This window comes from Phaenicophaeus curvirostris, chromosome 3 (assembly GCF_032191515.1).
Source record: "Phaenicophaeus curvirostris isolate KB17595 chromosome 3, BPBGC_Pcur_1.0, whole genome shotgun sequence".
NCBI lineage: Eukaryota > Metazoa > Chordata > Aves > Cuculiformes > Cuculidae > Phaenicophaeus > Phaenicophaeus curvirostris.
The window spans coordinates 76,737,756-76,753,222 of NC_091394.1; the positions used below are offsets into that span (position 1 = coordinate 76,737,756).

At 37.3% G+C, this 15,467-nt stretch overlaps 1 protein-coding gene across 1 annotated transcript in view; it reads left to right on the plus strand.

The window, feature by feature from the left end:
* Window positions 1-15,467, plus strand: part of VPS13B (vacuolar protein sorting 13 homolog B) — a 435,364-nt gene that overhangs the window by 376,297 nt on the left and 43,600 nt on the right. Inside the window, exons 41-43 of the mRNA XM_069854414.1 lie at window positions 4,263-4,444; window positions 5,988-6,337; window positions 12,357-12,518. Coding sequence (XP_069710515.1) covers window positions 4,263-4,444; window positions 5,988-6,337; window positions 12,357-12,518 — 694 coding nt within the window. The remainder of the gene's footprint in view (window positions 1-4,262; window positions 4,445-5,987; window positions 6,338-12,356; window positions 12,519-15,467) is intronic.

Genomic DNA, 15,467 nt, shown 5'->3' on the forward strand with positions numbered 1-15,467 from the left:
ATCCTGTGGTATGCCAGCTCTTTCTGAGATTGATCAGGAAGTATAAAAATCAAGGAGCTATCTGCTTAAGGACATAGTATGTATGTATATTATGTTTATTTTTAAGAATTCTGTAGACCATTCATTATCCAATGAATGAATAATATTTGAATGAACATTTATGTATGCTTATTCAATGAATGAACAAATCTGAAGTCATTATTAAATAAATTAGCATCCCCTTTGGGGTTTAGTGTGTAGTATCTATGGAAGGAATCGTATATGGCATAAATAACTGTTTTATGGAAGACCTTCAAATAGGGGATTAAAAGGAAATTATCATAGAATAAATTATTTTTAAAGGTTGCTTTTTCATGTTGCAGGACTAGCAAATTATAGTGTAAGTTACTTTTATTGAAAGTTCTGTTCAGTTGGTGAGACACTCAGGCCCCTCCCTGGTGAGGTTGGGAAGGTTTTCTTACTCTTTGTTTAAACGGGTTATGTTACAACGTTTGTGCATCTCCTGTGTAATGTAAACAGTATTTTAATAATTACTGACATACTAATGTGAAATAGTAATTGAAAATGCCCTAAGATACAAACCATGAAACAAGTACAAAACCCTTTAAATAAGCCTTAAATTGCTACTTTTTAAAAATTAAAGTAAGGAATCATGATCATGTTTCTTTCTAATTGTTTTAACTTTTATTCGAAGTAGATGTACTGGATTTTGACCTCTTAACAATTAGGGTTCAGACCAGCATTTGAGTCATAAATTAAATCAGTTAAGTGGTCTCTTTCGTCTTCCCAGTGGATATTTTCCCATGTTGTGGTTTCATCACAAATGGCAGTTTTGGTTTAAATATTCTACTCTTAAAATAATAAGATTAATGCAGGTCACTGTTAAATCATTGTTCCCAATTGCCATGTATTTAACTTGAACTGCTTTGCATGATGTGAAAACGTCGTGCTTTCTAATGTATGATGACTTCAAATGTAGGTATTTTCCATTTTAAAAAATTTGATATTGCTCAGGATTAAAGAAAAAAAAATGGTGTTAAATTCAGGTCAGTTTTATTTAGAATTTCCTCTGGCTTTACTATACCCATCCCTCAACGTGTTGTGCCAAATGCAAAGCAGTAGAAGCTAGTTACTCCTTTTCTACACAGCTGAAAAGTTGTGGACAGTCCACACTGCATTTTTGTAGCTCCAAAGAACCCAAGGGAATGTGGGTTTTTCTGATATTGTACTCATTTGATGCACAGATTTTGATTTCATAGTCAGATCTGCCTCTGTGACATTAATCATCCTACTGTTGTTCACCAAGACAGCAGAAAATTTCCTGGGGTTTTAGCTAACGCTGCTTTATTTCCTATTCGTGCACAGCATGTGATGAAGGACTGTGTCTGATTTCCGTCCATTATAGAAGGTAAAAGATGGAAGTAGCGTTAAGGGTGTGACAGAAGTCTACCTAGCCAAAAAGTTTAAATGAGATCTAATTAAAGTCATGGTAGTAATTGTAAGGACTACAGTCCCCCTTTAAAAAACGTTCATTCAATATTATAATCTCTTATTACAGTTCTGCTTTTAAGGCAATATGGTAGTAATTTGGGTGCTGCTTTTATTATGTTTTGTACTTTAACTGATTTACACTGTTACTGTATTGTTATTTTCATAACAAAATGGGGTCTATAATTCTGGGTTTGATTTCTGGCTGAGTAAAATTCAGATGGACCCCTTCACAGATAAAACAATAACATTTGAACAAAGCCTGGTCAGAAAGGAGAACAGTGATGAGAGAATCCTCATTGCATTTCTTTTCAGATTATAGTCCCTCTCTAGAGTGACTTTCCCTTCTAAAAATATGGCTTAGCCCACATTGTCTTGCTTGTCTCATTCCTCCACTGCCTAACAGGAGGGAATGCAAGGCTAGTTCTGTCCCAGGGAGCAGCATTGCCCCACCCTCATTTACCTTGTGGTTAGTTTTTTAACCATGTGGTTGGACTCTGAAGGTTGTTAGGGAATCATATCAGTGGTGGGGTGTTCTCCATGAGGAAACAAAACACAATTTTGCATCTTTTTGCTCTTAGATTTTAAGTTCCAGAGTACTGCTTCTTATTGCTGTGTTACTTGTGGGGCAGAAAAATCAGGGCAAAGTATGGCTAAATGCTTTAAATTATTTCCCTGGCATGAAGCTTCTGCCACATTTCCTCCTGCATCAAGCAGGTCATATTGCCCTGTAATAGTTGTGGTTATGAATGAGAAATGACGAAGGTCCTATTGTAGTAAAATGCTCAATAAATAAAAAGCATCTATATAAAATTCGACTAGACAGGAATTTGGAGGAGTTTGGTTTTTATTTTATGAAAATATCCATCACAAAAAAAATATCTTAAGGAAAAAGAAACACCAAGTCACTGATAGGTGACTCAAGGAGGAGGTTTCTGAGGAAAATAAATTTATAATTTCAGACTAAACCTCAAATTTCAGAAATAAATATCCTTACCATTTATTGCAGTTAGTGTTATAGCTGTTTGTGTGAGCTAAGTCTTAATTCAGAAAATCAAGGTATAATTTTTTTAAGAGTTCCTCATAAGTTGGTTAACATTTCTGTGCACCCCTCTACCCTTTTTGTATTTTGATTCCATGTCCCTGAATTTGTTTCTAATCAAAATGCAATGACCAAAAAATCTTAAAATATGTAGAGATAATCTTAACATTCCAAGAGAACTAAGCAGTTTCATAGATTCAAAAGTATTTAATAGCCTAAATCAGCATATGAATTTTGGTCATGTTTTGATTTGCTTTTATGTTTTTTTCCAACAACCTAAGGAATATTCATGGCAGAGCAAAGAAACACATCCCATTTCTCTGACTCTGCTCCACTCCCATAGATGTATTGTCATGTGAACACATAGAAGAATTTTATTTCCAAACACGCCAGTTCTCAAAAGGCCTACAACACCATTTTTAAATGTAAGCAGCCAATTTGAAGAGGTAAAGCAGCTCAGGAAAGCAGGTTTAAGTGGTCTCTATTACATCCTTCACCAGCCTAATCCATTCTTGATACCCTATCTTGTTTCTTTGATAATTAGCTAATTTTAATGGTGTTTTACTGCTACACCGGTATTTTGATTTATGTCCACAAGTCTAAAGTTGGATTTAAACACCATAAATAAATACTATACTAGCTACTTTGTTACTGTACTGTAACACCAAATAATACTTCTGGATTCACCTATCCATGGAATTCTATGCATTTTGGAGTACCTACTATATTTGTGCATGATTTTGCAGTTAAACACGTGTTGCTTTGAAAGCCAGTGTTCAAACTTAAACTTGAGTTTGAATATAAAATGTTTTATCTTTAAACTGTCAATGGGAATCTATTCATTCAAGAATAGTAAGTTGGACTTAGTTAACTCTACATTAAATTTTATTTTAAAAATGAAAGCAGTATTGGACTGAGGACATGGATTTAGCTTTCTTGAATCAAGTCTGTGCTTTTAAACTAAAACTCTTTAGTGCCAAACTGCAAAGAGTGTGAGAATAAGGAACATTGGGAATATATTTGGCTTGTATTAGAAAGTTTATTTGTACTTCAGTGGTGTCTTAGCAACCTATAGAATTGTGATGTAGTGTTAGTTTCTCTCAAGAGACTGAAAGATAATGCTTGGAAATTCATGGCATCAGGAGCTCGGCTATGAAAAAAAAAGTCAGTGGGGTGGCATTTTAAATATATAGTTAATATGGTGTAATAGGTGCTAATAAAAGGCTCCAGGCTGAGTTTATAGCACTCATTCTTTTTAAATGATGACTGTAGAATGAGAAGGGGGAAGAGAAAAGCATACAACTACAGGGTTTATGCACAGAAGTAGTTCGATGGTTGTGAGTTGGTATCCTCAAAATAAAACAAAAAAAAAATCATTCTCTTCACCAGATTAATATTCAGCTCATTCTTGTAGCTTTAATAATGGTAATGTACTCTGTTTAGCTATCTCAACAATTAAGGATACCTGGTATATTTTCTTTTTTATTTTTCTGTAAATATGCTTCACATCTGTGATTCACGTGTTTCAGTTTGTAAATTGGAAGTGCAGTGTGATAACAGCATTGTTGGATTGCAGTCTTGTCTGCTATGTTCTGCTTGGGAAAAAGTACCTACGCTAACATTAGCAGTTTAAAGAAAATGGCGATATTGGCTGTTTCAGAAAACCAACATTGCATGTGGTCAACAATTACTGGAAGTGCTTAACTGCTACTTTGCTATGTACCTTCCACAGCTCAGAAAGTGAATCTGGCTCTCAAAGTGTGTGTGATCAGCTTGTAACCCCTACAGCACTGGCAGCCTGTACCAGGGTTGACTCCTGTTTTACTCCTTGGTTTGTGCCATCACTGAGTGTGTTGATCCAATTTACTTATTTGGAAGTCCACCTCTGCCATCATCTTGATCAACTAGGCACAGGTATGTAGTCCTTTATGTAGATTAAGAAAAGCATATAGTTCATACGTGCTGCTTACTCACTGTTTTGCTGTCTGTAGTCCCCATTTCATTCAAACAGGCATTCTTGAAATAAATGATCACCAGCAGCCACCGGTGGCACAGACTTCAGGGTAAAACTGATGCCTTCTGTGCACTGTGAATGTGCTTACGGTAGGCAGTGGGGCTGGCTGATCAGTCCCCTTCCTCCCTCCGGAATGGGTAACTGTAGAAGCCATCTGGTTTTCGTACTCTGATTAGTGACAGCAGGTGCCACTTCAGTTTTGAGCCATCTTAGTGAATGAATTTGAGCTTTTAAATTTTCCACCAAATTAACAGCACTATTAAAATATTTCAAGATTTTGCAACCCCCTTGGTAAGAATTCCTTGGAAGAGCTCTGAGAACGGCAGATTTAACTGTTATTTCAATTATGATCACTTTTGGAGATACATCTGGTTTCGTTCAGCGCTCTCTGTCATTGCATTAATGGCAAGAACATTCCAAGAGATCTTTAGATTATTGTCTGATTTTCAAATGCCAGGAATGCTTTCCACGAAAGATGAGCAAATATCTTTGATAATTTTGACAGGGCCAGCTTTCTGCATAAGTAGTTTTTGTGTTGCTGCAACCACTATAATATATGCATGATCAAATCGTACCAACACTGACACATAGTGACTAGCAAATAATTCCTCGTCTATCAGCTACCTCTATCAGTACCTAATCTTCCTCGCTATTATGCTCAATTCCAGAGGCTTGATCTTTAAAACTATACACACTGGAAAAAAAAGCAAAATTCAGGTTAAAATCAACCTCAGCTGTTTCATTTTTCAACAGCGACAAAGTTTATGCTGATGCTGCCGTTGTTATAGCACCTAAAGGCCTTAAGTTTGGGGGCTCCATTGTGCTATGTTAAAAACTAAGAGAGCACAAAACTTATTGTATCTTTTTTTATTATATATTTCTCATGCTTTAGTCTGGGGATACTGTTTTGTTTAATTTCTAGTATTATGAGCTAATATGTTGCATCTCAGTGGGTTTGTGGTCTTGAATACTCTGTAATCACAGCAAAGGCAATTTTCATTGTGGAGCCTGTTAGCATGCACAGTCACGTGTCATTAAATGTTATATTGCTATTTGTTATTGTGTTCATAATGTGCTATATGTAGAATATCATATACATCTGCTGTAGCAAAAATTCTCATAGAAATATGGTGTCTGCTACAAATAGGTGACAATCCAAAGTATTGTGCAGCATATAGATAAAGCAGTTGCTTGGCTGCTCTGTTTACCATGAAGATTTTGATTTGCAGATACTTAATGTTTGCAGCTGCTGTTAATTGCAGTTCTATTTTGCGTCTAATAAACAGTGTGAACAGGATTAATTTCAGATTTCAGAAATCTTGAGTCTCTGATGAATTTTACTTGTTTTCACCATATGTACAAGTAGATAAAACAGAATTTGCAAAAACATTCAGAATGTGACAGTGGTAATGTCCTAGTCTTGTTTGTTCTTTTACTTTTCAGCACCACCAAAGTTTCTTCAGCCATTTTTATCTGATAAAAACATGCCATCTGAACTAGAATATATGATAATTTCCTTTGATGAGCCTCACGTGTATCTTCGTCGGTGGAGCGATGAGTCAATGTTCCAGGAGATCCAGTTTTCAACTCAAGCTGACTGTAAACTTTTGGAGTGCCGAAATGTGACTATGCAGAGTGTTGTAAAACCCTTCAAAATCTGGGGGCAGATTGCTATTTCCAGCAGCACAGTCGGAAGGCTCTTGGACTGCACGATAATGGTGGACCCCATTTTCATCAACTTTGGCCAGTATGCACTTCACTCCCTAAATACAGCAATTCAGGCTTGGCAGCAGGTATGTAAGTACACTAGTGAAAAAATGTAGCTATTGTGATTAAGTTAATAGCAAATTGAAGTACCAATTGCATTCATTAAAAGTAGTCAAAGATGTAAAGGCTTTAGCTTATGCTAAAAGCGGGGTTTACTAACAAACATTCATTCTATCATAACAATGAAGATTAGGAGACAAAGAATGCTGTATGTAAAGGCAAATGTAGCCAGAACTGCCTGAGTTTCGGAGAAACTACATGAATTTATATCAGAGTAATCGGAATCTTGGTCTCAAAATGCATACTATTCTTTTAATTTGTGAAAACGTGAGTGATGCCTGCCATGTAAGCACAGTTCAGTCTGAGTGGTAGAGTATATTATTTCCAGTTACTACTTCTATCCTTATTGAAGCTCAATACTAGTCTCACGTTACATTCTGTGCAAGCAGCATTGATGGCTGAAGCTAGTCCCAGTATAAGGAACTTTGCTTCTGCAATGACCCCTCAAAGGCCTGTAATTCCCTTACTCCACTATAGCCTTGAAATCAAATCATTCTCTTCATCTGCCTGAAGACCTATGTGGAGCCTGGGAATTAATTACCTATCATGGCACTACAATAACAAAGCCCCCCAAAAAGGATAAAACATCTGTTTTATATAAAAAAATTCTTTTTTAAGGGCATTCCATGGTTTTCTTGTTGCAAAAGGACATTCATAAAACAAGATCTAGTGTGATTTAAATCTTTACAGCTGGCTCAAATATCAATGTGAACAAAAATCTTTGTAGCTCCAATTTCTGGTTTTTGTCATATTTTGAACAATGCTTTTAATAAAAAACAAACATAGTAAGTATAAGAGAGTCCTTGGTAGGCTGTTTAAACCCAAAATATTTCTGACTTAGTACTAGTCCCTCATCTAAGACATGTGTGGCAACTACTGCAAAATGGCCTTCAGAAAGGTCAGTTTCCTCTTAGGATGGAAGAAAAAAAGATCTCTCAGACATAGCTATACATATAAATAAAATATGGTGCATAAATATTTAAATGTTTTAAACCACATCACAGTGTGACTGACTGACTGACTACTCTGTGCCTTGAAGGAATATTCTGAGTTGAAAAAAATGGAATTGTATATTTGATTAAGTAGAGCCATATGTCGCATAGTATATTGCTGACAGGTACATTCTATGAATAGTTGGTACTGATTTATACACGGATTTGGCAATGTTAACATGAGCCACAGGAGGATATACTTCTGTAATTGTTGCTGTAATTTTCTCGTTTCCTCTCATGTCAAGGGTACTTGCCACCATGTTCTGATGTGGTGGGTATCTAGCCCTGAGTATTCGAGATTAAAAACTTGCACCGCTTTGAAATTAGGGAACAGTTAACACACAAGTGGGTTCAAAATGGCTTATTAAATTAATTGTTACCAAGATGTTTTGTGTGTGGTTTTACCTCCAGATTGGGAGGGTGGCACGCACTGCACGGGGAAGGAATGAATTTCCCAGTGATAAGCTTTGTTTGATGTTTGCTGTTCACACAAAATACAATATATGTGCTGCCAACTAGAAGCATGAATCTAATAAGCAGGAAAGGTTGTTTGAATTCTCCACATATTTTTTACTGGATTAATATCTGAAACAAGTGATGTTTTAGGCAATGGACAGACAGATGAAGCATGAAACAATTTGGCCCTGCACCTTTAGGTCAAGAGTTCAGGATTAACAGAAGCTGATGTCAGTGTCTTTGTTTCCTAGATATGGACTGATATTTTTTTGTTGTTGTTGTTTAAGTAATGATGAACATTTTGAAAGTAGATTAAACCTAAAAAACACCAGGCATACAACTTGCTGTATACTTCTAAGTCACATGCTGAAAATCTGAGAGGATTAACACTTTTTAAAAGCAGTTTCCCCTTTTGACATATTTTACTATATAATCTGAAATCCCTGTTTAAATACAAGTATTAACAGGCTAATGCACATCTAAATGCAAACCTGAAGTAATGGTTTTAATAATCAAATAACTGGGCAGGGAACTTCAAGATTGTTATTAATTTAGTTTTATTATTTAATAATAACACACAAAGTATCAAGTGAGATATAGAGAACGCATGTCTCCTGTGAATGTACGGGGGGAAAGTTCGGGGGTTTTTACCTTTATTTGGGCATTTAAGCCTTCACAAATTATTTTTTATCATTACTACTCTGTGATACCTAGGGAGGGTCAGCTGAGAAAACGGCTCCCTGGGTATGGTACTAAGTGAGTATTCCTGGGGACAAAAACTATTCCTTTGTGGTCTTGAACTGCAAATGTTTTCCTAAACCCCTCAGAAGTTATAAAAGCTCCTGTTTTAAACCTGGTTTAAACCATTAGAACTTCTTTTCCTCGAGGTCTGTGTGGTGCTTAACCTTTCTTTTGGCAGTTGCATAAGTTTTCTTAATGATCTGGAATCAGTCAGAATGACATCTCTGATCGCAGTAGTTTCCCCATCCTTCTATCCTAAGGACAAAGAACAAAGGAAAAGGTTACAGAAAATTTGCATGTAGCTGCAATTTAACTTTTCAGCTGATAATGTCAGGATGCTGACATAAGAATGAAACTTAGATGTTCAGAAGGAAAGTGTTCTTTACTCTTAGAGGAACTTTAAGGTAGATAAGAAAATTGCTAAAGACTTCCTGTCCATAAAACATGATTAAGTACTAGAGAGAGAGCGTGTGTGCGTGTGTGAGAGAGAAAGCTTGCACAGTTCTTTGGTAGCTTGTGAAGCACAAAGAAAATAACTTTGTACATATAAAGAGGCCTAGGCTTTTATGTGTTTTTTTTCCAAATCCAGAAATGCTTTGAAATAGCTATGAGCTGAGACATGAGCAGAAAGTCCTGAGACATGGAAAGCCTGGTGACTAGTATTATGTGAGATGTTTTTCACCTCTCTAAATAGAATTCACAAAATATTTGAAAGCCCAATAAAGGAGAAACACTTTCCAGGCCTCTCTGAGAGAAAAGAACAGCTGAAAACTGATCTAAAGAGGGGCAGGAAATTGTCCCCCAGGAACTGACCCTAATCTGTATCTGATTCAGGCTGTTGATCTTTCGCTCATTCTTTTGATTTGCTGTTTTCATTCAGAGAGGGCATTTTTTTTCTAATCCACACTTAGGTGTTTTCAGCTCCTGCAGTCATCATTCAGCCCTTCAGCATCACTGCCACACAAATAGCCCACTTCTGTTTGTTTTTATTATGTCTGGTTTCTCTACCACTCTTTTTTCAATCAAGATTTCCTCACTCTGTCCTTCTGTTGATTATTTCTAGGGGGTTTTGGTCCCTTTCTGCTTACTGTAGAAGCTTCTACTTTCAGAATTTAGCAGCAAATTTTGAGTCTAGTTCCCTGAAGTGGGTGCAGGGAGCTGCTGCAACTGTCCAGGGACCGAGAAGCATGGGCAGTACCCTGTCTGGAAGAAGCCTCCTACATTTACTGCAAGGAGAACGAGAGTTGCATGTAATCTTACCTGTATGGTGCATAGTTGCCATAATGAGCTAAAGCATCCCCAAGCTACCTTGATTATCCTTTGGTCAGCTGTTATTATCAAGACTTGAATCATCAGTAGCTCTCTTAAGCCTGGCAGCACGGAGCAACTCCTGATTATGCAAATCTTGGTGTTTCCTTAGGTAAAACTTTGGATAATAAAACTTTGGATAACTTTGTTATAAAATTGAGCTTAAATACCTCTTTTGCTTAATTCTGAGAAGCATTGTTGATAAAAGTAGTGTATTCTGATAGCAAGTCTAGCATTTAAGACTAATGATTGATGTGCAGAAGTCTATTAATAATCCCTGATGTGATAATATTCCCCCAGTAGAATTTAGGAGTTCTGCACATGTCAAAAACTCAAGACATGATTGAAACTTGCTAGATTCCCTTTTTCCTTCAGAAAATGCAAGAAGCTACAGTCTGCATTGACTTAGTTTGACAGTAATAGTCAGGTAAAAAGAATGAAGTTCATCATCTTCTGGTGGTATTCTTCCGGCCATAATTAGCAAGAAAATGTATTGGAGAAAAGAGTTTTCTTAAAGTCCCCTGGGGTTATATCTAGGTTTGACTGTAACAACATGCTGAGCTCTATGGATAGTAAATCCTTCCTTTTAAAAAGAACATTTTGCAAAGCTGCAACAGGAATATATGTATTTGTGGTAGAAATGTGGGTATGGCATCTTGACAGTAAGAAGTCATAGATCCACCACTAGAAAATGCCAAACTAAATTCTGCACTCTGAAGAGGTACTGCAAGCATCACCCTTCAGCATATCCAGATCTCCTACTGAATGAGATACAGGCATATTGCTCTGTAATGAGTTTTACTGCTTTGAAAATGTGAGGGTTTGGTTATGCTCATCTGATTCTTGTTCCACAGAAGTTACCTGATCTTTTGCAGAAAAATTCATGAGACTTGGAGAGAAGTCTTAATCTAAATATTCTCATGCTTAAATGCTCCAAGAGTGAATAATTTTTTGCACAAACACTCCCAGGCAACCATTCTGGCATTCAGTGAAAAAAGGAATTGCAACCCACACCTTACGTTCTTCTGAAGTTAATAACGGTAGTGGACATGCATTCAAGGATGCTAAATTGGACATGCTTTGCACATTTCACTTTGCAGAAAATCTGTTCCACATGTATCACCCAGCAATGTGCTACAAACTGTTTTTCATGGATAACTAAGGATCCATAGGGATCTATGAGGAAATACTTCTCTTTGTCTTGTTTGATCTCTGAATTTCTGCAGGCTTCCAGGCACATTGTTATCAAAGAACTTGAGACCTATATGATCATAGGCAGAGGAGGTGCTAGCTTCATTATGTGTTTTTGAAAGGTCCGTTGAGAGACCAAGGAGGGGAAACAGAACCAGCTCTCAAAGACCACGGTGGTCCCTTAAGTTAGAGAAAATGTCATGGGAAGAAAGGGTGAGAAAAGAGCAGCTGGGCTGTATTGTGGAGAGAAGAGAACCAACCAACAATAAAGCATTGTCCAAAGTGTGTGCTAAGAGAGATGGGTCAAAAAGAGGTAACGAAAAGCACAAGAGGATGAGTTTTTTGTGTTACAGCCACTAAACTGCATGAAGACTAAATGTTCTTTCTTGCAGTAATTGTTATGGTTGCTAGATAGTTTCTTGTAAGTGGAAGGTGCCAGCCCAGTAGTGACTAGGACAGAAATATATGAGAGGTGATCTCGGAATCAAATTGTCAGTCACACTTTGACCTCTCCCGTATAGGGAATTATAGTTCATGCCTTCAGGGGCTGAAGACCTGTAGCTCTGGTAGTTTTTATGACTATCATATAATCTCATTGTGTCAACAGAGTGACAAGCAGCCAGATGAAAAACAGAAAGAGAGGGATGGAAGGATGCTGCATGCAGGAGATGTAGTATTGTAAAATCTAAAATACTTTTTAAAGCTGTGATAGTTTCTGATTTTTCCTGTTAGACGGTCAAATTGCACGATGCATTTTCAAACTAGCTTTGTGGAGCTGTGAGAATACTCTTCCCATGTCTCCTACTTTTTGTTTAGTTATTTTTTTAAGTGTCATGGTATCAGGAGAGAGAAGAGTCTGCTGCTGCAGACTGAAGCAGCAGCTGGGGAAGAGGAAGTGCAGCTTCTTGGCCCGAGAGATCAGTTGTCAAGCATGGAGAAACCTCCTCATGCCTCTCTGCTCAGCCTGTAGTGTCCCACCTGCCCTATGTGACATGTAATTTCCAACTGAAATTGATTTTGTTCTTTCATGGAAGTTAGAAAATCTAGATTTTCTTGTAGTTTTAAATCCTTAAGATTTGCATTACAGAAACATCAAGTAAAATATGTTAAGTCTTAAGACATATTTTGTCAACTCGAACACTAGTTTTTACAGAGAGCAGGGTACTATGAGAGCAAAGCTAATGGCAAGAGATCTTGAAGCATTTCTGTGTTGTAGCAGTTGCCACTGGGCAGACAGCTGCCAAATGTCTTACAATTAATCTGATACTTATTGGCCTTCATATCCCTCTCCTTTCAGAACCAATGCCCAGAGGCAGAGGAGTTGGTCTTCAGCCATTTTGTGATCTGTAATGACACACAAGAGACGCTGCGGTTTGGCCAGGTGGATACCGATGAAAATATTTTGCTGGCTAGTCTCCACAGTCACCAGTACAGCTGGCGCTCTCACAAGTCCTCACAGGTATGTCTGAAACAGCCCTTCGAATGCAGCAATACCTAAAGCTGACTGGTGGATTTATGCATTTATTCTTCAGTTTTCTCTATAGTCTCAACTATCTCTGATGCTCAGGTTCTTGCAGGAGCTGCATAGTGGGGCTAAATCAGAGAGGAAAAGGAAAACAAAGAGTGAGGAAAGACAGAAGTGTTTAGAAGTTACTCAAGGGTAGAACTGGATGTGCACAACCACCTTCTGTAAAACTCAGTGGCTGTGGAAGCTGAAGCTTCTGAAAAAAAGCAGAAGATGATTGCTTGCCAGGTCTTTATAACTAAGTGATCAGTATCTGTTTTCTGTGATGTACATTAGAGGTTTGGGGAATTTTTTTAATGAATTGTTTTTACCAGAAGCATCTGTTCGCTGAAATTGTTTGCAGAACAGGGTCAAACTGGACAAATCTCTCAACTCAGCATGTGCTTGCATTAGAAAAGATTTGAAATTGTCAGAAACACCCCACTTATATAGTTTAAATAATGCAGTTCCTGTTTCTTGGGTGTTTTTTTCTTAAGGATAAACACTGAAACTGAAGTAAGATATTTAAAAACTATCAACAGGAAATATTTCAAATAAACCATGTTGTTGGATTCCTTGAGTGGTGGTGAATATGGACTTTTCATCTTGATTCAAAATAGGGCAAGATTTTAAATCTAACAAAAGTGTTTATGAAGACAGCAAATCCATTTCTTCTCTTTTTTTTTTAATATATACCCATCTCCTGAGTGGGAGACTAAGAGACTTGTGAGCAGCAGTCCTGCACTGAAGAGTTAATAAAGTTTCTACAGATCTAGGAGAGTGTAGCGGATGGGGGTTCCTAACTCTAGAGCCCTGGAAAATACCAGCCCTAGCCTGTGAGAAAGAAGGTGAAATTTGAATGGTAATTCCAAACAGGAGCTGTGCCCACTTTCACTGCTGACAAGCTTCAGGTTTCACTGGGAAGCAGAGATGGCATATTTACTATGTTTTTTGTTCGTATGTCAGTTGGTGGATATGCGAAACTACTGAATTTTACATGAATGCAGTAATCTGTGCAGAGCAAATTCAGCCAGAGTAAACAGTTTCAGTTGGCACTAAAGTGAAGGCATAATTTAAGAGGAAGGCAGGCTAATAAAGGACCATCTCACCCCAGTGACAGAAGAGTTGTTATAAACAGCGTGCACTGGTGCACAGAAGGGGAACCTTTGGAGACTTCAAGTCACCGGAGTACTTTACATCCCTTGTCACATTTTCAAAGGTGTATATGTTTTCTCATGCAAGCAAAGTGCCTGTGTTGACCCAGCCTATGGGTGAGCAAACTGAATGGGTGACTATGATCTGTGCAGTCAGGCAAGTGTGAGATTGCAAGACAGTATCTGCACTCATCCTAGCAGTACTGGCACTTGAGTAACTCCCTCTGGTTACATGAGGGAGAAAGAACAACTAGGCTTGTAGAAAGCTAGCTAATATTTGATAAGAAGTTATCACTTGTTTTTGTAGCAACCACCCAAAAAAAAATCATTTAAACCTTTTCATGAAAATATGGTAAAAAGAAGGTAATGCTTAAAGCGATTATCAGTAAGACTTGAACTAAGTAAGTCTTTCCTCATAACGATTTTTCTTATGCATTTTCTGGTTACTTATATAAAATTGTTCAGTTAAGAGAATCCTACTTTTAAATGTAGCTCTAGATAGTTCTGCTAATGGTGTAGTTCAAATTCTGGTGTATTTCTAGTATTAGTGTACTTCTGATAATGGTGCGAACTGGAGCTTTGAAATCAGAATTGTCTCAAACAGAGTGAAAAGTGGAAGAATTAAAATTGCAGCTTGTTACTGATACTTCCAGTCAGTTGCAGCCGAGCTGCTAAAGACCACCAGCACAACATATGGCACTGGCCATCCAACACCTGGCAAACTTTAATATTAAAACATTGATCTTTAGCTTGTGTTTTCAGTCACAGATTTGAGCTGTGCAAAGCATTCCATTTTCACAGACGCTATATAAGTTTCTTATTAAAAAAAAAAATACAAGTGCGGGACAAAAGGTGGAAAACTCCAGCAGAAACCCAAACCACACATTAGGAAGTGGATGAGGTGACTGTAGGAGCTTCAGATTCATTTTTCAAATATTCATTCTTCAGCTGAAGGATGATGATGTCAAAGGGTTTCCCCATTCTGTTTTGTTCTAATCAGATTCTGAAGAATTGGGCTGATAAACAGTCGGAGTTTCATGTTGGATTCCTATGTCCCAGGAGATGGTGAAGCTAACAGCTCACTCCTGACTCAACCACATTGCTGGCCAGCAGGCTTTTCTAGACGGGGGGCTATACCTCCCTTGTCCCAGTCCTTGGAATAATATTGAAAATATTTATGCTCTTTTAACATTTTTCAATAGACATTTCTTGCTGGGAAATTTAGAGACTGAAAAGTAGCAGTGAGGTAATTTCACTGAAAAGATATGAACAGAAAGGCTTTCCATATAAATTGAGATAGAAGCAAATTTTCATTACAGAGGTTTCGAGAATCTTGGCATCCATCTATAAGCTTTCTTTATTTGATTAATGTTAAATACGAATCACTGTAAATCTAGCATGCTTCAGAAAGGCAGTTTATCTGAACAGTCTAAACGGCACAATCCTTTCTCGTTTTAGATCGTGCAATGTAAGCTTGTTTAAATAGTATTAAAAATGTTGTTGTGTAATTTTTTTCAGTTATTAATACAAATCCTTGAAATGTAAATGACAACTCAATTAAAACATTAGGTTGTTCCTCTTATGCTATGGCACTTCTCTAATTGTTTCCATGCAAAAATATCTAACAGCTTATTATCCAAAGGTCAGAAAAATGCCCAAGCAGGGACAAACCTTCCAAGTGTCATATTCATGGAATGCTAGATGACTTCATAGTTATGAAATTATTTCATTTCTCATGATAATTCCCAAC